The sequence below is a fragment of the Schistocerca cancellata genome, chromosome 8, assembly GCF_023864275.1.
Source record: "Schistocerca cancellata isolate TAMUIC-IGC-003103 chromosome 8, iqSchCanc2.1, whole genome shotgun sequence".
Lineage (NCBI taxonomy): Eukaryota > Metazoa > Arthropoda > Insecta > Orthoptera > Acrididae > Schistocerca > Schistocerca cancellata.
In genome coordinates this window covers 421,603,379-421,628,168 of record NC_064633.1, presented here as the reverse complement: position 1 = coordinate 421,628,168, position 24,790 = coordinate 421,603,379, and the positions used below count along the sequence as shown (strand labels likewise).

At 37.3% G+C, this 24,790-nt stretch overlaps 1 protein-coding gene across 3 annotated transcripts in view; it reads right to left on the bottom strand.

Annotated features, from left to right (window-relative positions):
- LOC126094477 (DENN domain-containing protein Crag) overlaps nucleotides 1-24,790 on the bottom strand; it is a 322,685-nt gene that overhangs the window by 277,162 nt on the left and 20,733 nt on the right. For all 3 annotated transcript variants that reach the window (XM_049908870.1, XM_049908869.1, XM_049908871.1), the window contains exons 3-6: nucleotides 17,428-17,671; nucleotides 17,282-17,351; nucleotides 2,665-2,837; nucleotides 2,230-2,453 (exon numbers count right to left, since the gene is read on the bottom strand). In XM_049908870.1, coding sequence (XP_049764827.1) covers nucleotides 2,230-2,453; nucleotides 2,665-2,837; nucleotides 17,282-17,351; nucleotides 17,428-17,671 — 711 coding nt within the window. The remainder of the gene's footprint in view (nucleotides 1-2,229; nucleotides 2,454-2,664; nucleotides 2,838-17,281; nucleotides 17,352-17,427; nucleotides 17,672-24,790) is intronic.

Sequence of the window (24,790 nt, the reverse complement as noted above, 5' to 3'; positions counted from 1 at the left end):
TTTCCTTTTCATAATACAGATAAATGATGTATTCTGCCACCAATAGCAACATCACTGTTTAGTAGCACAAACACACAAATAGGAAAAGTTAATGGTTGATATTAATATACACACAGTACAGCTACAAGAAAAATTAAGCTTCCACATATAATACTGGTCTTTTTTGGATGTGTTACCCTTTAAGATGTATCAAACGCAAAAGAGCCAGTATAATTTTAAATAGTGGCTCTTCTGGGCCTGAAATTTATCTAAGTGGCTGGTCCTTACATGCAACATAATTAACCTCGCATAAAAGGAAATTTACTTTGAAAATAACACTTCTCAAACCACTATTCGCATCTGCCAGTGAGAGCCAGAAAACAGGCGCTACTGCATATGTGCAGCTACAATGACATAGGTAGCCAGTGCTTGATGTTTACTCTGCTCATATGCCTTTCATTGCATTTTTTCTGTGTACTGGGGCATCATGTGACACTGTTCAGCACTGTGGCATGTTGTTTGTAGGGTACATACAGAGTTATTGTCCTTAGGGCAACTGTTTTATCATATCCTATCTAGATTACAAATGCAAAATAAGAAAGCAGTCCTTGGCACATACTCATTTCAAAACTAGACTACATTATGTCATATTACATTATGTCATACAGGAAACAAGACATCATAGAATACTCCAAGAGCATCAAAATTTCATAAACAATACTAAAATGAATAATTCGGCAAGTGCACATTCGTATGTCTGATTCACAATAGAGTAGGTCCCTACCCGGCCTTAACCTTTTCAGTATGTCTTCGCGATCCCAATTTCCTTGAAGTGCCAGTACTGTATTATTTCATGTTTGGTTCTTTATTATGGCATAATGTCATATGTGGCAGAAATGAAAACCTGCATTACCAATTGAGTGAACAGTTGAAACTAGCCAATAGTGTGGAATGAAACACTTTGTTTCAAATAAACTGACTAGCTCTGAGGAAAAGATTACTGAAAGCCACATTTCTTTAGCAAAACGACAAAAATAGCTTCATTGTTCTGCAAGGGGATTACTGCTTGATTGCCAAGAATGTGGAATAAAATAAATTCAGTAACCTGAAACTAATAACATATTTTGGTCTTCTGTAATTATGTGAATGTATTTTAAATTACTAGATAGCTCCCAGTCACAGAACACAATTTTGTTTTCATTTGAAGCAAGAGCTGTAAATGGAAAGAAAATAGCAAAATCGCAAAACATAAACACACCCCACCCACCCCCACTACAACCCAGAATATTCTGTGCACACGCAAACCTGGCAGCTTAAGCACACCAGGAAAATTTTTCTAGCTAACATCTGCTTGCTTGATGATACTGCTTATACAGCTGCTAGTGACACTTCCAGTAGCCGAAAGTGGGAGAAGGGGCTGTTCATAAGTGACTGCAGCTCTGAGCATAGGCATGAGCCCACTGGCAACTGCTCAAATGAACCTAATTTAAACTGTTGTGACATCACACTCATCAAAAGCAGTTTGTTATTACATAGCATTGCATAGTCTTTATTGCTACTGGCAGACATTTTGCATGCATTATGCTTCATTAGTGCAAATGACGCATTTTCTTTGCAATGTAAGTTTTATTTTTGTGTTGTTCATTTGTTTGTGTTTTATCGCTAAGTATTATTCTGCAATAGCAGGTTAAAGTAAAATTCTTTGTTGGAGTATCAGTTCTCACCAGTCAAAATTATAAAAATTTAACTGAAAACTTAAGCAATGTAAAATTCCCGAAATTCTAAAAAATTTCTGGGTTTTTCCAATTTTCTCCCAGGTGAAAAAATTCCCAGGTTTTTCCCAAATTTCTCAGTTGCTTGGGGGGCATGTACACCCTAAACATGGCATGTAAATAATTGTAGTATGACACATAATAATAACTGTCAAGGGAAAAGCACAGGATTTTACAAATGAGTTACTCTGCTTATCACTTTGGTCCATTCTATTATGGGACAATGGTATACAAATATGTTACTAAGTGTTTGATGCAGTACTGTACTGAGTGTATGCCATTAGTGATTAGTAATGTGAAGCAGCACTTTTGAAACTTAACATATACTTCAGACTGAACATTTTCTGTTTTAGACTGGTAATTTTTTTTGTCATCTGTTATCAGGTATAATTTTCAAACAAAAAAAGAACATTCAAATGTATTTTTTCTTTATAGTGTATTTAATGTAATTTGAAGTCAATGTCTAACCAGAACTTACCTCTCAATGGGTACATTGTGAGAACCTTCACATGACATGTTGTAAAGGTACCCAAGAAATTTTTCAAATGTATCAAAGAATGGCCAATGTGATAGAAGACAGATACATTTATTGATATTCACAGTTTTCTGATCACCATCATTCAACTCCAGTTCTTCCTGTTGTTTTGAAGAAAGTGCATCCTTAGGAATTCTTTCATAGAAAGTTACTGCTGATCCATACACCTGAAACACAAGAAACGTCTATGTACTCATATTTGCAGACCTCTGCTGTTAGAGGACTCTTCATGGAAGAAAAAGTGTTATAATTGTGAAATGTTTGTTCTTTCTCACTGCTACATCAACCCTTTTCAACTCTTGCACGATGCTACAAGATATTCCAACACACTCCATTAAAACATACTTTATCTAGAAAACCTCAGAAATTCTGACTAACCTTTTCAGCTGCATCTGAAACTGTAAGCACAAATGTAGAGAAAACAGGCCGTGGTTGAGTTGCTGAAACTGGCCAACATTCTATTGTAGAGCCCATAGGTAAGCAGAACAATGGCACAGATGGAGGGAATGGAAAATCTCGACGATCTGCATATGGATATCGAGACAAAATACCTGAAAAAGAACATCAGTTTCACTCCACTTTACAGTCTAATCCATTTCAGTGCAACTCTCAAGAACAACAAATATATATCTGGGGCCATCAAATGAAAACGAGGCAGTTGGCAAAAAGTAAGTAAATTGTTTATTATTTCAGAAGTAACTGCCATAACTGTCAATACATTTATCCCACTGTGAAAAAAGCCTTCATGGGAAAAAAGTTAGCAGTTACATATGGAACAAGGATTGCACCCAGGCATGCAACTCTTCATCCAAAGCAAATCAACTGCCCTGAATGTTGTTCTTCAGAACGGAATTTGCATGGGGAAGATCTGGACTGTATGGATGAGGTGTAAGGGCTTCCCAGTGAAACTTCTACAGTGTAGTCTCAATAATTTGGCAACATGTGGGTGGGCATGATTCTGCAACAGAATGATGCTTTCTGTCAACAGTGCCGGGTGTTTGGATTTGATGCAGTGCTTCCATTTATGCGAAAGTGCCCAAATATCACCATGCATTAATTGTAGAGCTGTGTTCCAGAAAGTTAATGAACAGTGTGTTCTTGCAATCAAAGAAAAAGGTCATTATGACTTTCCCAAAGCTAGTGTGCCTTTTGTTTCAACTAAGGAGCAGGAGTTTCGCTGGGAAGCCCTTACACACATTCTCCATACAGTCCTATCCCCCCCCCCCCCCCCCCCCCCCCCCCCCCCGATTTCCATATTTTTGGAGCCCTGAAGAAAGGCATTCGTGGGTGTCGAGTTGCTTAGGACGAAGAGGTGCACACTTGGGTACAATCATTGTTCCATGGCAACCACAAATATTTTTGGCATTGACTCTCTTGTCTCAAAGTGGGATAAATGTAACAGTTATGGTGATTACTTCTCTACTGGGTCTGTATTCAGAGATATGACAGGAATATTCAGGGATATGGCAGGAATCCATATTTTGGAAGGAGACAGTATGGAGAGAAGGTCTGGCAAACATGAGGTCTAAAATGCATACCATAGGAGCTATGGTCACTTGTTCAGTGCAAGAGATGTGTTTCACAGTAGATGAATGGTTTAGTAGAAAGTGTGGGAAGCTCTCCCGGACTGTTTGCAGTTGATGCAGTTGTCTATAAAAAAAGTAACAATGCTACAAGACAGTACTGATTTGAAGAAGGAACTGCAGAAGACTGGTGAATGATCCAGTTTCTGCCAGTTGACCTTGAACGGAAATAAATGTTAACGTATTGTGCATACATAGTGTAGTGCCTCGAGAATTTCGGGCTAAATTCTAGACACACTCGTATTTCACCATCTCGAACACATGGTATTTTAAGGATGAGTGTGTGAGAGTGGAAACATGTCTACTGCACCACGGTTTATGTGTGTGCAGGACGGGCGTGTGTTACGAGATGACTAAAGTTGTGGTGGTCTATCGGCGCTGACAAGTGGTGACCGCGCACGCCTTGAAAGCTGTACATCCAGTACAAGGAGTAATCAAGGGCTACTCTTTGGCAGTGAAATAGTAGTGACTGTTGGGAACAAATTAAATACGTTTTATCTAGAGACTCATATACTCTGTCGTTTGACTGACTTGATAGGAGCAAGAAATGTTTTGAGAAGGGTTATTAAAACCAAAAGTGTCTGTAATGGTATATGTTAAGTACTAATGTTTTCCAGACGGGTTGATTTGCGAGACTTGAATGTGCTTGCGAAACTTGTGTAGTTGTTTTATTGTGAAGAAGAAAATATAGCGAAGTTTATAAGAAAATATTCTGAGAGTAAGAAATCATTTTAAAAGTAGGGAAGTAGTTCAGTATCATTTCCCTAACCAGCACGAAATCTTCTAAGAAGCATTGTGAAGATTGACACAGCCATCTGTCCTGAGAAGGAGATCGGCTGCACACAATACGTAAATCACCCGTGAGAGACATGTGAGTCTTGCTCCCCAGTACCATACAGTCTCCGGTCGTCCTGAAAATGTTACAATGTGGCTACCGTGACAGGACTAATTGCCAGGTATCGCCCGACCAAGAAATGAATATCTTGAAAGAGGCTAAAGATTGACCTAAGAAATTAATATTGATTATTCAATCAAAAATTCCAGGTGTTAGGATATGAGCTGTTACTACTCGAGATGTCCAAAATTTCAAAGAAAAAATAGTCAATTTTGGCACTATAAATGTAAGTAGTCTGGTGGAACCTTTTGAGCTAATTATAGATCGAAAAGTTACCGAGAGTATAACATTCGGAAATGTTGCGACTGTTGCTTTTTCCAAATCTAATGATACTAACAAGGTTATGGACAACTCATGGAAAGAATTCAAACTTGTGCAGGGCAGATTAGAACATAGGATAACTTTACTTAATGTTGTGTTTCCCAGTAAAATGGTAACTGTTTTGTTGTGGGGAGACTTTCACACAAAATTTAACGAGAAGTATGGGTCCATAAGTAATCGAGAGAGGTTAATGTCAGATCCATGGGATCCGGGCGGAGACACATTTGTTCCCCAGGGACGTTAACATTCTGTGTTAACAGGTGAAGTGACGACCGTCGGTTCCCGAGTTGTTTTTGGTGTTACTTCCACATTAGTTTCCCTACACTGAATTCCCTTCAATCCTTCAACTATTCTATAATCTATTCTTGAATTCTTAAAGTATCCTATAATATAAGTAATTAGAAAACCAGATATTATTACAAGATTGAGAGCTATTTAAGAGAATCATGGATAAACAGTGATCTTTACATGGAATGAAATTAATAGAAAATAGTACTAGTATAAAGGTAATACCATGGTACTATTCAAGCAAAGTAATATCTAGACATCATAAACTGAACGGGGTACTTTATGTGTGTATGAAAAATAGTATAAACTGAATGACTAAACAATTATGTTATCATAGTGTATAATTTTTTTTATTTTTATAGAATAATTTTATACCTTTTGTGAGATGTAAAGTAAACGGGAGGGTTTATATCACTTTTGGAAAGGGTGGATAGTGAAGGTACAAACATGACTAACACTACAAATACACCACACCTTTCAAACAACCCTTGCAGACAAGTGTAACTGATTCTTCTTCACCATTTAACGTTCCATAAGAATTGCTAAGATCTTTCTTAGGGGACTTCAAAGGTGAAGGTGAGAATGTCCATTTGCAGGAGACATTTAACATCATACCTCCTCCAACTTCTCACTCAAGTACCGGCGAAGTAGAGATCCTGGGGAAGGGAGGTGGGAAGGGTTTTCCTGTCTTTGGGGCTATCTTCTTTCACATCTTTGATCTTAGCAACCGTTTCTATTTTTTCCTTTCTTACTTCTCTATTGAGTACTGGCCTATCTTTCCCTCTTTCCATATGCACACACTTCTATCGCTGAAGTCCTCCTTACTTTCTATGGTTTCCTATAACCTTCAACTTATTTCAAATATGTAGGCCGAAGAATCAGGCTGCACGAACACACATTGACATACACACAAAATTACACTTAGTCACAAACATGAAAATTACAGGTTAGAAAAAAGCGATTTCAGATCCGCCAAGGGTCAAAGGCGAATAAAGACATATGTACATCTGGGTAGATGCACATATTGTAGGGTTGATATATGACTGTTATGCATCATCCCTTTTTTTTCTTTTGATGCTTCTTATGTATTTATACACAGGTATAAGAACAGAGATGGTTCTCTATTGCACAAGGAAGTGTGAGAAATGAAGGAGAGTAGAAACTATAGAAGAACTAATGAGCATAAACCAGGGAGGAACTAATGGTAATAATTATTTAGGAATATCAGTGAAATATTTGTTCTGATGATTTGTAGGACAGTGGGACAAGCATAGAATAAAGAAAGGTATGGTATATTACGTTATACATAAATATGAGGTCTACTGAAAGCATAGAAGTGGAAAAGTAGTGGAGGACTCTAGGGGATCAAATAAGGTACCAAGAGATAAGAGTGAAGTGTGAAGTAGAATTGAATTTTGCCAGGTAATATTTAGCGACTCGCTTGTGAGCTCTGCAACATCCATGTACTAATTTTTATTTACATGACAAACCCTATTTTCAGGGCTATATTTTAATTTGGACTAATGGATCTATGCAGATATTTGTAAAAACGACGATGATACATCATTCCATATTAATGTAATACTGCCACCTTCTGAAGAAGACAGATTTAAATCTGTCAAAACCTAGGTAAAGATTACTTTATCCATTGCAACTGGTCGGCTGTTTTTAGTCTTATTACGTGGAACCGTTGCTGTTGCGCAGCTATGTTTAAGATACTATAATTATCATTTATATAGTCCATGGCCTTAATTAGATTTGTTTGAGAAAATACCTTCATAACACTGAAAAATCTGTAAGGTTTCTCATAGGCATCAACATATAGATGCAAAACTACTATGATGTGTTTGCCTTTGCTGAAGGCACAGCACAGCATACCATCATCTCTTCCATTGGATTCAGTGAACCCATACACAAAATACATATTGGCTACCAGAAACCACAGTTCCCTTATAACAAAAGGCTCAAAAAATATCCCTCAACAGGCTCAAATTTTTCTTGGTGGAGTTCGGGTTAACTCTATAGAGACTGATGGCAGCATACCAGAAACAGAAAAGTGTAAGGATGTTATTTCCTGTTGGACAAAGCATTTAACACTGTAAGTGGGTACGACTGATATATAAATGTCTGTCTGTTTACAGTGTGTTCAATACGTGTCTGACCACTGCCTTCTGGGGTTTGCAGCTAAAGAGAATAATGGCTTATATCAATACTAATTTCACAGAGCACTGTCAGACCTAAATGTAAACAAGACCCCCTGGAGTAGATGACATTTCCTCAGTATTACTAAGAGAGAAAGCCATGACAGAATTATTCCATCTGATATGCAAGATAAATGAGACACGCAAAGTACCCTCAGACTTCAAGGAGAATGTAGTAACTCCAGTTTCACAGAAGGAAGATGCTGACAGGTGTGAACACTGCCAGATCGTCAGTTTAATATGTCATGGTTGCAAAACACTAACACGAATTATTTACAGAACAATGGAAAAACTGGTAGAAGCAACCACAGTGTAAGATCAGTTTGGGGAGAAATATAGGAAAATTAGGAAAATGTGAGGCAATACTGACTCTGTGACTTGTCTCAGAAGGTAGGTTGAAGAAAGGCAAACCTACGCTTATAACATTTGTAGATTTATAGAAAGCTTTTGACACTCCTGACTGGACTATTTGAAATTTTGAAGGAAGTAAGGATACAATACTGGCTACAATAAGTTATTTATAACTTGTACAGAAACCAGAATCAAAGGGTCTGAAAGGGAAGTAGGAGTTAAGAAGGGAGTGAGACAGGTTTGCAGCCTCTCCCCAATGTTATTCAATCTGTACACTGAGCAAATAGTAAAGGAACCCAAGGAGACATTTGTAATTTAAGTTCAGGAAGAAAAAATAAAAACTCCAAAATTTGTTGATGACAGTGTAATTCTTTCAGAGACAGCAAAGGATCTGGAGGAGCAGCTGAAAGGAATGGATAGTGTCTTAACATATCAACAAAGTTAATAAAATAGTGTTCATGTGAGCTTAGTTGTATCTTAAGAAATTTGTGTAATCAATCACTGGTCACAGGAAGATTCCTGGACTGGCTTAAATATGCTGAAGTTATACCTCTCCACAAGAAAGGGGACAAAGAAATGCTGTCAAATTACCGATCGATCTCACTTTTGCCAGCTTTTTCAAAAATCTTTGAAAAGGTTATGTTCAAGCGTCTATGTAAGCACCTTAGTGAAAATAACATACTGTCAAAGTCACAGTTTGTGTTTCTTAAGGGTTGTGATATTGAGAAAGCTATTTACACTTACAGCGAAAATGTCCTTAATTCATTGGACAACAAATTAGAGGCAACTGGCATATTCTCTGACCTGTCAAAGGTGTTTGACTGTGTGAATCACAGCATTATTTTAAGTAAATTAAAATATTATGGCGTCACTGGTAGTGCTGCAAAGTGGTTTCAGTCATATCTTACTAATAGAAAACAAAGGGTGTCATTACGCAACACTTCAGCAGCAGGCAATCAGACATCATCTGACTGGGGAGGAAATTACATGTGGTGTTCCCCAAGGTTCCATACTAGGTCCACCACTGTTTCTTGTGTATATTAATGACCTGTCATCTGTTACATTACCAGATGCCAAGTTTTTCTTATTTCCAGATGACACAAACACTGCAATAAACAGTAAATCAAATATAAATTTGGAAAGGGCAGCTAATCAAATTTTTACTGACAATAAGTGGTTCATAGCCAATTCACTGTCATTAAACTTTGAAAAGACCCACTATATGCAGTTCAGAACTTCCAATAGATTTTCTTCTGGTGTGTGTATAAAATATGATGACATGGAAATAGGAGAAGTCGAGAGTGTAAAATTCTTGGGATTACAACTTGATAATAAATTCAGTTGGGAGAAACATACTAACGAACTGCTATAGCACCTAAACAAGTCTGTATTTGCAATGTGAATGATGTCCGACATAGGAGATATAAATATAAAAAAAAACTGGCATATTTTGCTTATTTTCACTCCATTATGTCATATGGTATCATATTTTGGGGTAACTCCACAAACAGAGAAAACATTTTTAGAGTACAGAAGCGTATAATAAGAGTAATGAGTAGTGTAAATCCAAGAACATCATGTAGAAACCTATTCAAAAAATTGGACATGTTAACCACAGCTTCACAGTATATTTATTCCTTAATGAAGTTTGTTGTAAATAATACATCTCTTTTCCCAACTAACTGCTTAGCACATAGTATCAATACTAGGAATAAGAACAATATACATAAAGATTTAAAATCACTTACTCTTGCCCAGAAAGGAGTCCAGTATTCAGCAATGCATATTTTCAATAAGTTACCAGCAACCATTAAGAGTTTAGTTTCAGACAAGGCACAATTTAAACATAATTTAAAAGAATTTTTGGTGGCCAACTCCTTCTATTCCATCCATTAGTTTCTCAACAAGTGCAGTAGACCATTTTAATGAAAATTTATTATACTTCAATTTTTGACAATACTTGGTTGTAACAGCCAAGTAACTACCTACTGTGTGAATGATGGATGTATGGAAAGCAGAGGTAAGTCTTAAGACTGTAAATAGTGGAAGTTTAATTTTAAATCTTGTACATAATCTGACTGTTCTTAACTGAGGATCCCTGAAATGAATAATTTAATTTTGACAACACTTGGTTGTAATAGCCAAGAAACTAGCAAATGTCTGAATGATGGATTTAATGAAAGCAGATGTAAGTATTAAACCTGTAAATATTAGAAGTTGAAATTTCATTCATGTACATAATTTTACTGTTTATTGACTGAGGATCATTAAAATTAATGAAACTCAAGTTTTTCTAATTACATTTCTGTAATGTGTTTATCTGACATGTTCCACACCCAGGAACATTCCCTCTTTTATGGGTCTATGGAATGAATAATTAATCTAATCTAATCTAATCTAACAGCATGCACCAGTTGACGAGCCTTGGCTTGTAAAACTTTCCTCATTTCACATCTTTTCTGATGGTCAGAGCAATGTCAGGTTATGTCAACAATTCTGATCGGTAGCAAATGTGTGAAGTGAGTTGTGGGATGGAGTCAGTGGAGTGGCATCTGGTGCAAGAGTCAGGATGTAAAAATATGTGAATTTAAAGACTAATATGTTTAATAATTGCACTGAGGGGTGTAATTAATTGATATACGAACACTGAAAAACCTGTGGTTTCTGGAGTGAATGGCTTTGTACTTGTCAGTTTTCATCAATGTGAATGAGTGAGATATGGTTAGGTGGGTTTCTATTCTTGGAAGTTGAATAAACTAAGTAAATGAGAAAAATATTTTATTACACAAGACCTTTCCATCATTTATGATTAATTTTTGCAGTAAATAATTACATACACACCACAGACATTTTATTTTCCATTATTTGTAGTGGTATGATGTATGTCATGTTCCTTCAAAGTCTGATTCTGCATTCCTAAGGCTAAAGAACAAGGTAGTTTTATTTAGAATTATTAAGGGAGAGCTTACATCAGGCAAAAAGAGATTAGAAGCTATTGAAATATGGCTACAGATGAATCCTGAAGAAGCAATGGGTAGACCAAATAACTACTAAGAAGTTACTGAATCGAATTGGAGAACAAAAAATCCTGGCACAACTTTACTAAAAGAACTGTTGGTTTAATAATGGAGGGAAGTGTGAGGGGTAAAAATTGCAGATGGAGACCTAGGGAAGAGTACAGTATGTAGATTCAAATGGAGGTAGTCAGCAGTAGCTATTCAGAGGTGACGAAACTTATACAGAAGAGACTAGTGTGAAGAGTTGTATCAAACCAATCTTCAGCCTGAAGACCAAGACCAAGAAGACCGCCACCGCCACTGCCACAAGAACAACAACAACAACAACCAAGAACATTGTGCTGTTAGACGATGGTAGTTCTGGTCAGTCAACATGACTGGTTCCGTTGGTACTGTCAGGAGTGAACTTTGACAATTATTGGCAAATGGCAGTCAAATTGTTTGCTGTAGCCTTTGCTACTGAATGATGTCTTGTATTGATGAAGAGGAGTCATTTGTCAGTTACTACAAAAAAGGCTGCAGATAAAAGCTTTAATGACAGCAGCTGTGATAGTTGGCAAGACACGAACAGTGCGGGTAATAAAAGGGGCAGGAATTTGGAACAATCTATTGATAGCAGAGCATTATGACAGCCATCAGTACCTATTTCAGTGTGTAGTAATTAATATCATTCTTAGTTTTTATGTACTGCTAAAAATGGCACAAATGAGCGACTAACAAAAAATTATGGGATGAATTTATGAGTATTTTATTGCTGAATCTTTGAGCAAAACAATAGCTAAGCAAACGAACTTACAGGGTTTGACCAGAAAATAATATCTCTCTCTCTCTCTCTCTCTCTCTCTCTCTCTCTCTCTCTCTCTCTCTCTCTGTGTGTGTGTGTGTGTGTGTGTGTGTGTGTGTGTGTGTGTTATAAAAAATTCTCAGATAGGTTCAAACAACTTCAAATTCTTTCCATGCATCATTAGCTTTCTGTAACTCATGAATCAGGATGCTCTTCGGGGAAGCCGTCAAAGTAACTTGCATACTGGCCATCAACTCAAGATGCTTTCCTTTGATGTCAGTTTTCAAATAAGGAAATGAAAAGAAAAAAAAAATGTCCACAGGAGCCATGTTAGGATTGTAAAGTGGCTGCAGCACCATTGACAAATCAGTACAGATCAGGCAGGTTGTGCAAACAAAGGCAGTGTGGGCTGCTGCATTGTCATGTAGTATCCATGAAGGGCAAATCTTCTGCAAGGCCAAGTCTACAGATACAATCTCATAAAAATAAAAAACAGTTTTTAACATGTACAATAATTCCAACAGCAAGTGAACACTCATTTGACAGTCTGAGTTCAGCAACAGGTTCACATAAATCTAATGATCATCCATTTGCGATGTTGACAGGCATCCTGCGCAGGCCTCGTCAGCTAGCTCCTACTGACCTACTCTAAACCTCTTGTGCCACTTGTCTGACTATGATCTGGAAAGACAATCACCCCAAAGGTGTCCTTAAGCCAGGGTTGCCACAAGTTTCCCCAAGTGAAATTCCCTGATATTTCTCTGATTTCCAGACAAGTTTTAGTGTTTTTCCCTGACAAATTTTTAGGTCTCAAGGGTAAATTAAAATGTAAGTTGACAATCTGCCTTTGCAGCTACAGTGCAAGAAACAATAGCGCAAACGAGAAAAAACTCTAAATTGCAAGCAGATGGCGTTTTCTATGTGAGCAAAAACCTTAAATGCTAACATCAACATCTTTTGTAATGAACTGCTTTAGATGGAGAAAGCAAGCCAAATGGCATGTGTGTTTAATTACAACCACTGGCATTATTTTATTTCAATAAAACGAAACACATTTGGTGGCAAAAACATGCATTTCCTTGGAGTTGAAAGGCAGATTTAAAATACCTTCACTGATTTCAAAAATAACCTCAGAAAAAAGTAGGCCTTTTGAAAGAAGTATAGAGAAGGGGGGCAGCGGAGGTGGGGGAGAAGAACTGTGTAAACCAACACTATGGGTGACCGCTAATAAAATGTTGGTTCTAGTATCTTCATTATCATCAGTTATTACCCACTGTGTTATATCTATTATTTTACAGGTATTGTGTGATTTTTCTTTCAAGAAGTATATGAATGCATAGCATACAAGCTGCCAGGGACTGACAATTTTCTTCTTCTTATCGTTCATACTTTCTAACATATAATCCACTTTTGAAGTGCCAAAATGCCCTAGAACAAATAAAATTTCTATAAAACGCCACACTGTACGACGTACTTATGGTGAGACAGTCTTAATTCCTGAAATCCATCGCCCATGGCCTCTGGCTTGCTGAGGAGCACCACAGTCCTGGGTCTATGGACAAACCATGAAAATCTACTGCATTATACCACACACATTGACCCAGCCTGTGAGCAGATCGGTGAGATTAGATCCAATGGGCACAGTCTTCACATTAGCGGGAATCGAATGACTTCATCGAAAGACCCGATTCATTACAGATTCCTACAGAAACAGCCTGCGGTTTTGGCCTGTGGCGGGAATCCACTTGTGTGGCCAGCTATTTGCAAGCCACAGACAGCATGTTGTTGAAATGAGACCATGGTGATCAACCAATGCAACAGATAACTTGTTCAAATACCCTGAGAATCAATAATAATGAGGATGGGTAGCAACTCACTAAAAAATGATTGCAGAGCCACATACAGGCATGTAGAAAACACAACCACACTCTCACAACGAAATTTTCAGCCATAGCTTTTGCCAGAAAGGCACACACAAATTCACACAATCACTCAGACACAACTCATGCACACATGACCACCATCTCCAGCTGCTGCATCCACTGTCTCTGAGAATCAGATAAAACAAACCACTCCTCATGCCTCCGTGCCTCTCATCGGCAGCTGCTAGGCTAGCAGCAAGAAGTGGTGACAGCACTGACTGCAAGCTGAGGGGAATAGTAGGAAGGGGAAAAGCGGTAGTAATGAGGGAGTAGGGAAGTGGCAAACATACTCAGTTGCACCCAGCCAATGACGATGCACGACACCTCAGTAAACAAACCATTTCATCCACCGAGACAAAAACGAGATTTTTCCAGTGTTTTTTTTTCCAAATTTCCCTTGTATTTCCCTGATGTGTTTGAAATTCCATGATTTCTCTGATTTCCAGAACCTGTGGCAACCCTGTTAAGCATTCCAAAAGTTTCCAGCACTGTCTTCTTTGAATTCACATAAAACTTTATTGAAAAGCATTACTACAAAGTTTTCTCCATTGTAAGTGACCTACCGCTGGAAGGCTAAGGTCCCCTCCCAACTGTTCTGAGCACTCTGTGATGTATAATCGCATCACAAAACAATGTAACACATTACTTTCTATGCATGACCTGTATGCGTACATCAGTACCCAGTATTTGTGCATCAGTACCCAGTATCTCATCCCAATCAGCAGCAAGATTATTTTGCAATTAGCATATCAACATAATACAGTGACTGATAAAGTGAAGGCATTGACTAATTTTGTTCATGGTTCATGAAATTCTTACAAGTCAGAACAATAACTGTAATTTTCTAAGAGTGGATCATTTTATGCGCTATTCTTTTGTTGTTAACGACATTAAAAGTTCTTGAGTATTGGTGGTACTGTATCATTCTAACGTAATCTTCTGACCCAACTTTCTGGCCTTCTTCCAGGAAATGACTCCATACTGTGGTACATAGTCCAGTTTGACAATGTATCAGAGTGTGTCGCCAGTTCCTGGAGCAATACATCACCAAGAGCCTTCAATGTCGGATCACAAGATTCTACTACAATGGTACAGTAGAAATACCAAAGAACTGTTGATATCATCATTTCGTCTTTTGCTGAAGTTCCTTCATTCTGCAAACAATACACCCTGTTACCCCTTAGACACTCTGAGAGAAAAAAAAAAAAAAACCTCTTCAAAGTGCAACTGAAAACACAGCATCTGAGATGTAAAAGTTTGCGTGCCAGAAAGAGGAACTGCTACTGACAATACTCTGTGGATCTGGAAACGAAACTTCTGATGGAGACGGTTTATTCCCTCAAAACATGGCAGTTTAGGCATCAAATTTGTTGAATATATGAGACATTTTTATCTGAACTTGTAGAAACACAAATTATGGTAGTTAAAATCTTGACACACTTGGACACAACTTTCTCGGAAAAGTAATTGTGTCTACCTTCACGTCTGGTACACTAGACAAGATATGGTTGACAAACTAACAAGAAAGATTAACAATGTTGTCAGCAAAAGAAAAACGGAAGACAGAAATCGCAATGTCATGGTGGAACAAGCAGATGACAAAATGGAAGAGGAAGAGAGACACTGTAATGGGCTGCACATTCCTCATGACACATTTGTAAAAGTAAATTCATAGATTGGAATCCTTGAAAAGATACATGAAGTTCAATAATGTGCCCCATGGTCATGTTTGTGGCAGAAGTCAATTGTTTCAAATGTAAACAACTTCAGGAAAACTGGTGGGCTTCTACAAACAGCAGCATCACCCCAATGAAAAGTAAGGCTTCCTGTTTTGCGATTCCCTCAAGCCTCTGCCTGGGAACATGCAGCTGCTGTTGAATTGTCTGCTTGATCTGTGATGCAAATCTTTCATGAAGAACTAAAATTTCATCCCTACAAGTAGGCTGTGCTGTAGAAACTTAATCCACGTGATTTTGTTGCTCAAACATATGCATGGGGGTTGCTTCTCGGCATGCCTCAGGGGACATTTGTTTTCTCCAGTGATGAGGTTCAGTTACATCTTTTGGGATCTGTAAATAAGTTGAACATGTGCTACTGGAGCCCTGATACACCTCCTCCCCCAGATAACTTCATCAGCATCCCCTACATTCAAAACAATCAATTGTTTGGCGTGCACTATTTCAAGTTGGAATAATTGGTCCTTAGTAGTTTGAAGAGAACAAAACAGGTAGTTTTGTTGGCTTCTGACTGTTATGTCCACTATTTTCTATGGGGATATTCAAAATCACTTGTTTACAACAATCGTCTTTGGGCCCTGGCCCATCTGAAGAACAACATTTGTCAAGCTGTCACCAACACATCTCTTGATATGCTAGAAAAAGTTGCACAAAACTCCTCATTCAATTAACACAACGTATTGATAATAATGGATGCCATCTGCTTGATATAATGTTTAAACCTACGTAAACATAAACTTTAAATGTTGTTCTTGATGCTGTTCAAAGAATTAAATATACATCTAGATTATATTTTAACTGAATTTCTAAATAAGCAAATTGCTGTGCCCCACCCAGTACAAGGAAAGTTATTCAAAATGTAAAGTGATTGCACAACTGAAAATCTACTGAACAGTACATATTATTGCCACAGAACATCATGTTTTAAAGTATTTCACATACCAAATTATGTGTAAATATATAAAAATAAAATAACATTCATTTTTTAATGCACTGTATTAATTTCTAACCCATTTTAATTTCAGTTCATAGACTAAAACTCATGAAGAAATCTTCACAAATGAGAATGGCACAAGATGTGAACAGCACCAACTTGTGCTGTGGAAATTTCTTCACTGCTTCTAAGAATGCAGCAAAATGAGATTTGTGCAAACAAAAGAAGACTGGAGACTAAAACCCAGAATGCATATTACTCAGCATTTACTACCCATGTTTTGTGTCTTTCAATAACTAATGCCATGTTAAAGTACACAAAATCATTTTGATTCTTTCTTTGTCACTGAAAATGGTACTAAATTTTTCATAAAGCACAGCAATAGAGGTCATATAACTATTGCCACAAATTATGTAAAAGTCAAAAACATAGCAGCCTTATGATATGCAATACTTTCCAAAATCAGCCATGCCACAAATAACGCAGAGGTGTTATAAAATAGTCCATGAGTGACTGAATGAATGAACATGACAACATCATTAAAAAGGAAAAACCTTACTAATGTTCTACAAATTTTGTTTATTTATTTGGCTTGTGGTTTCTTAGGCAGTTGTTATCTGACAATGGTGTAAGGAGATGAAAGCCAGTTCATGATTAAATACACAGAACATAAGAAGTGTAATTTTTTATGTTAAAATAGTGTCTGTTAATGCTTTATTTCCTCAGGGTATAAGAGGTAATAAGGCTCAATAGGAAGTTGTAACTAAATGAAAAAAGTCTGATATGAAAAAAGTGAACAGGATGTTTACACAGTAAACATTCTGAACATTATTCTGGCATGTACTTAAAAAGTTTTGTGTAAAAAACTAACAATACAGAGATCTTATCATCTACTAACTGATCTACAGAGTCCTGGAAATCAGAAAATCAAATACAAAAGAGATCAATCAATTACAAACATACCTGGCTTATATGATATTGATGTTGCTCTGTTCATTGACTTTTTGTAACATAAAAATACATCAGAACCAACCTGGAAACAAAAATATACAATAATTTATGGCAATGAATGACACTGGAAAAGATAGTTATTTTATGGTAGAACTTACCATTCCCTTGTTAAGGTTTCTATTGATCATACAGAAGGCATGAGGTGCTGTTTCGCCTTTATTGGTGAGTATGACACATATGTCCGTCACAACAAGCTCATTGCATGGCATGCTGGCTGAAGCACGTCTGAAGGTGACAAATGTCTTAGCCCCAGAGTTGTTCACATTTGCTATTCTTCCACCAGGAGTAGTGACTATTGGTTCTGAATCAGCCATAATGCGCTCCTTCCCTTCATACATTACACTGTTAAAATAGAAACAAAAATAATCACATGAAGAATACAGACAGATACGTATTTATACTTAATTAAAATGGTTTTCACTGGTGTACCATATAATAAATACTACACATTTGCAAAAAAAAAAAAAAAAGCGTTGGGGGGGGGGGGGGGGGGGGGAATTGTGACTCCCACCTCAGACATGAACACCAGTGGCATTACTAATTTCTGGTCTCTAGTGTGCAGTTCAACTGATAGTCTGCCACATGACGAAGGATCCATATTTTCTCTCCTCCTTAGATCAGGGAAGTCGTCATCATCCTGGGGTTTGAGTAACATACCCCTCCTTTCAGACCTCCCACACCCTACCCATCACTCATCCCTGATGAATGAAGTAACAGTTCTGAAAGTTAGGTACAGATTTTTTCTACTCTGTATATATTCATCATTTAGACTTACAGCTCTTGCTTCTACCATGTTTGCAGTTAAAATTATTGAATACAGGGACTGCCTCTTATGCAAAACACTGCAATTCAAACATATTTCAGAGCATCCGTGCCATCATCAGTGGGTTTTCTTTATTCAGATATTAATTTTACATTACATGGTTTTGCAGAACCATTTGTAAATCATGCTGTACTGATAGCTGGTCATGTTTTGCTGCAGCAGATCCTTTTTTTCTGATGATTTATTGAGAAGTATGCAAAAATATTACACATGTTTTGCAGAATATTGGTTGTAAGCAGTGCTTTTTGTTTCAGAAATAACAGTGTAATTGAAATAATTGTGTGCCCCAACCCAATCGATCGACTGGAGGACAGGGTTCTGGCCTATCCCTGAAGGTACTCAATCTATTTCATCCGTAAGCAGTAAAGGAAATTACAGAGAGATTTGTAAAGGGAACTGAAGTTCAGGGAGAAGAAATAAAAACTATGCGTATAGAATATGCCCACAGATTTTCATCCAATGATAGATTTGTCTTCACAATACAACGAACACAAATAACTCAAAGATATACATACATCAAAAATATATAAGCAAGCTTTAAGAGTACAGGTGGGTGGCTGTGGCCTTGATGAAGGAACCATCCTAGCATCTTCCTGAAGTGACTCAGGATAATCATGATGAATCAGGATAGCCTGATAGAACAAGCTCTGTCTTCGGAATATGAGGTCAGTGTCGTTAACAACTGCACAGCATCAATAGGTTGGACCCTACTGTACAATTTTCTTTGACTTAAACACAGTTTTCTCTTCATCACTGCAGACATCAAGAACCCCTGCTGATGACTCCAGAACCACACACTTGCTGCTACACCCCATGCACTAACTCCAGTCCACTCAGAAAACTGAATGGCTCTAAGACTTTCCAAATATTTTTTTCCTCTGGGTTCCTCTCATTTCTTAGTAATCAGGTAATGGGATAAAGGCTCACATGGAGTCTGAAATTATTTGAAGTCCATTATTTGTGACTTACGTCATCCAGTTATGCTTTACTATATATATAACCACTATGGTGCTATTACTCATTTGCCAAGATGCTTTGCCATCATGTGCACCATGTGTCTCATTGGTGTTCTGTTATTTATGCAACTGTCTTAGATGTGGAACAACTGACTATAATATGAATGTTGACATTGCAAATGTCACTGATGTTCAATATGGTCACTCAGTGTTTCGTGGTCAATTTTCCATTGACTGGTTGTTGATGTAGAAGCTGGTCAAGCCCAGTTTTCTGTTGCTATTGTTTGTATTGATTTCACTTTATGTTCAGTGGCTATTAGTTTGGAAAATTTCCCTCCCTGTGATTTGATTGTATACTGTGCTTTTATTGTACACAATCAGAAGTATGCACCAGGAGTGATATTTCAGGATTTTTTTTTTTTTTTTTTAATTGATACATTGTCTTGGACGATGAGTTTTGATCAGAATCGAGGGTATCATCTGGGGTGCCTGAGGGGACTGCGACAGGACTCCTCTTGTCCTCCATATACGAATGCTCTGCCACTGCTAGATAATGACTCTGTAATATGTAGGAAAGTGCCACAGTTGAGTGACTATAGGAGGATACAGGATGACTTGAATGGTATTTCTATTTGTTGCGATGAATGGCAGCTTGAGGTAGACGTGTATAACTGTAGGTAAAACCTTAAGTTAGTGCAGATGAGTCACAAAAACCATCCTTTATTGTTTGTGGTGTGCTGCTTGAAAGAGTCACATCTATTAAATACTTAGGCATAAAGTGGTAAAGCAACAAGAAATGGAACAAGTATAGAACATTTATTGGGAGAACTCTAGGAAAGTATACCTCTTCTATAAAGGAGACTGCATACTGAATAGTTGTATGACCCATCCCTGAGTACTTCTAGAGTGTTTGAGATCCCAAAAGTAAAATTAAAGAAAGACATCAAAGTAATTCAGCGACGTGCTGATAGATTTGTCACCGGTTGATTCGATCGATACACAAATATTAGGAAACTGCTTAGCTGAAATGAAAAAGTGATCCCTGGAGGGAAGACATACTTTTTGCGAAAATCTATTGAGAAGCTTTAGAGAATTAGCATTTGCTAAAGACTGTAGAACGATTCTACTGACACCACGATTTTGTTTTGCGTAAGACAAGATAAGAGAAATTAAAGCTCATACTGAATTATGTAGACTGGGCTCTCCCAGCTGGTTGAATTATGCTGAACTGGCCAAGTGCAGTGGACGGGGTGGCCAAGCAGCACGCTTGCAATAAGACTATTTTACAAGTACCCTTCATTACCTGTGCCTGCCCACTAGCATGATGAGGGATACTCAGGGCCCATGGGGCAAAGTTGGAAAAGCTGATACAGACAGCTGTTTTTCACTTGCTTCATTTGATAATGGAACAGGAAAGGGAATGACTAGTGCTGGTACAAAGTACCCTCCACCATGCACTGTATTGTGACTAGTGGAGCATGTATATAAATGCACATTTAAAAAAATTGTGCGATGTTATACAACAGGAATAGCATACTTTTCTACTTTATGAACACATTTTCTTTTCTTTTATTGTATAGTTGTTTCTAACATTCAGGGAGTAAAATACGAAAGCATTTTTACACTTAAAACTAAAAAAAGGAAGTACACACAAAATTCAAACAAGGACACACAGTCCTGGCAGTAGTATAACTTTTTGGTTAAATTACTGCTTTCATAATGCTCTATCACTCTCTGGAGGTTCTATCTGAAGCTAGATTGGCCTAAATAACCATCTACCTTTTTTTAAATCTTAAAGATCTTTACAATAATCATTTCAATATGCATTCATTAAAGTTCAGATGCTAAACTGACTCCCTCATCATCTGTCCATTCTGAAAAGTAATGCCTTAACTTTCTCTTTGGATCACCTTTGTTACTATACTCTTCATAAAGAAGATAAAATTCACTGATATCTGTTAACACATCTGCATACAATGCACTGTCAGTAATGACATCATTCTTACATTCACACAGAGTAAATCCTGAAATCATGGTTGACATCATGTTCTTAACACTACTATTTATACTGACAGTAGGATGTTATTCCAGTTAAACTGAGCTTTTTTATTAAGTAACTGATGGCTAGCAAAACAAAAAACATGCCTCAAGGCAGAAGATATCCATAGAGTTGCATCCATCCCTTAATATATTTTGCTAGTTCATCAACAGAGTCAAGGGTGTCCATTTGAAACAATTAATTGTCTCAGTACTTTTTATCTATACAAAACTTCAAAACTGTTTATAATCTTCCGATCCTGGGTTTAGTAGCCCAAAATACTATTCGGTGTCAAAAAGAAAAGTTACACATTCATTTTTGTGACATTTCAGTGTGATGTAGCATTGTCCAAAAACCAGATCACTTTCCTATTTTTGCCTCCTCTTTTTTTAAAATTTTTTTTATTAAATACCAACAACCACTCAGTCATTATTGCTCTTCTCACTCAGGCACAGCAGTTTGAATTCTATTCCTTGTTCAATTTACCCAAATGAATCCCCTTAAGATTAGATTAGATTCAGTTTTCGTTCCATAGACCCAAAAAATGAGATGATTCTCGTGGGTGCGGGACATGTCAGAAAGTATAACATAAAAACCTAAAACATTTGAATATAATACTTACTACTCTGGTCATTTGTCAGGAGATAGTCGAAACAGGTTAATACAATGCAGTAAACTGGAACAGCTAATATTTACAGAATTAACACACTGTCAGAATGAAACACTGTTATGCATTATTTATCCTACACAAAATACCTAATCTTGACTGTTGTGACCAAGTGTAGTCAAAACAGAAATCTAACAGATATTTCTACTTAAGCTGGCTTAACAGTCTCTGTTAAGATATTCATCTATGGAGTAGAAGGAGTTGCCCATCAAAGTGTCTTTCAAACTCTGCTTAAACTGTGCTTTATCTGAAACCAAGTTTTTAATGGTTGCTGGTAATTTATTGAAAACATGTGTTCCTGAATATTGGACCCCTTTTTGGACCAAGGTAAGTGATTTTACGTCATTATGTAGATTATTCTTATTCCAAGTATTGATACTATGTATTGAGCTACTAGTTGGAAATAGGGATGTGTTACTTGCAACAAATTACATTAAGGAATAAATATACTGAGAAGCAGTGGATAGAATACAAAGTTCCCTGAATGGTTTCTACAAGATGTTCTTTAATTTACACCACAAATGATTCTTATCACACGATTTTGCACCTTAAAAACTTTTGCTTGGTTTGATGAGTTGCCCCAGAATATAATCCCATATGACATAATAGAACGAAAGTAAGCAAAGTATATATCTGACATCATTCTCACGGCAAATACAGACTTGTTTACGTGCTTAAGCAATTCTGTGGTATGCCCTTCCCAATTGAATTTATTATTGAGTTGTAATCCCTGGAATTTAACACTGCCAACCTCTTCGATCTGCATGCCTTCATATGTTATACTCATGCTGGAAGGAAATCTCTTACAGATTCTGAAAGTTTAATGACAGTGAATTACCTTTAAACCACTTATTAATGTCAGTAAAAATTTGATTAGCAACTATTTCTAAACCTGTACTTGACTTGCTACTTATTGCAACGTTTGTATCATCTGCAAACAAAACAAACTTAGCATCTGGCAATGTAACAGATGAGAGGTCATTAATGTACACATGGGGGGGGGGGGGGGGGGGGGGGGGGGGAAGAAGGGCCCAAGATGGAACCTTGAAGAACACGACATGTAATTAATTCACAGTCAGATGAAGACTGACTGCTTACTGCACAGGTATTTTACAATGACACCCTTTGTTTCCTGTTGGATAGATAAGACTCAAACCCTTTCGCAGCATTGCCGGTGACATCATAATATTCTAATTTACTTAAGAGGATGTTGTGGTTCACACAGTCAAAGGCTTTTGACAAGTCACAGAAAATGCCAGTAGCTTCTTATGTCTAGAAATCTTGCCTCTAACAACATGTTTCTGAAATTCATCAGTCTTGCTGATACACAGTGTGATGTAAGTCTTCTTTTTGAAATTTTTCCTCCCACACACTTGTTACATTTTAAGAACATTGTCTTACTGGTTATGGCTCTGAAGAAAAGACCTAGCTTATCTCTGAGAAATGTTCTGATTGAGCTTCTGATAAAATTCTTTATTTGAAAAATCATTTCTAGTCGATTGACCATCATCAGGTTGTAGTGGACGAAACTGAAAAACTACATAAGTAGCATTACAAGATTAAACTGCCAAAAATCTGTTAACTGATGTAAATGTTAATGACAACACACACATTATAAAATGTCACGCATTTGCTTAAAAGTATTTAGAGCATCACATTATGTATGCATGAAAATGTTGATGTCAGATAATAAAACTGTCAACTTGTCACTAAAAATGAAAGTGAGATACACAGTGATGTAACCCATTTTGAACGAATCATATCACATAAAAGCTTTGCATTTATAAAGTCACATGTTGTCACACTGTAATATAAATTACATCATCAATACTAGGTTCCCACAATTAAAACAGAAAGAGAGCCACTGCTCAGAATGACATCAAATTTGAACAGCATATTACTGACACAAGGGAAACATCACAGAGGGAAATAAATAAATAAATAAATAAATAAATTCGACTGTGTCATAATACACACACCAACAGATGTGCAGTTCTCAGTTTGCATCCAAGATGCCCAACATTACTGTCTCCATGAAGGATCACACATTGCTAATATAGCCCTTTTACAAAAATGATGACTACGTGCCTGCCCTGCAAAAGTTCCAGACACTCAAGGGTATGAAAAAAGCATTGGTCCAGTATCTGCTAAGGATATGGAGAAAATGACTACAAAATTCATGAAGATAGGTTCTTTTGAAGTGCAATGTGGCAAAGGGGGGAAAGCAGTGGATCAGACATCAGTCAAAGATGTGGCCACAGCATTACTGGAGGTGTCAAGAAGTGGTGTGCAAACATGCAGTGCATGAGAAACTGCCCGGACGTTAGGCATGCCTGCATTCAATCCTATGAAATATAATCTTACAAAACATCTGGTATTGCTATCCACACACAATTATCCATGTTCAGGAATTGCTTCCTGATGACCTGCTACTGAGACAAATGTTCCCTCTAGAGTTTCTTACTCGCAAGGAAGTGGAAAACGAACAGCCATGGAACAATCTGCGGACAGTCAAAGCTCATTTCCATCTTCAAGTACTTGTCAATATGCAGAATTGCTGAAGATAGGCAATGAAAAATCCATATGCATATCAACTGGTAATCTTTCATTCTGCAAAGATGACTGTGTGGTGCGGGATGATAGCATCCTTTATCATAGGGCCATATTTTTCCAAGGAGATGAATCCTGCAGGTCCAGTTACCTGCACCACCACTAGTAAACACTATGAGGGTCTTTTACGCACCAATGTCATTCCAACCCTTCCATAGCAGGGGTGTAGGCTCATTTTTAAGCAAGATGATGTTCCCCACACATTGCACAGCCAGTGAGACAGATACTGCAGAATAATTTTGGATATGCTACAATTATCAGCCATCATTTCCCTACAGCTTGGCTGTCCAGGTCACCTAATCTTAATCCATGTGACTTCTGGTTCTGGGATTATCTGGAAGGTGTAGTGTTCAGTGCTCCAATTATG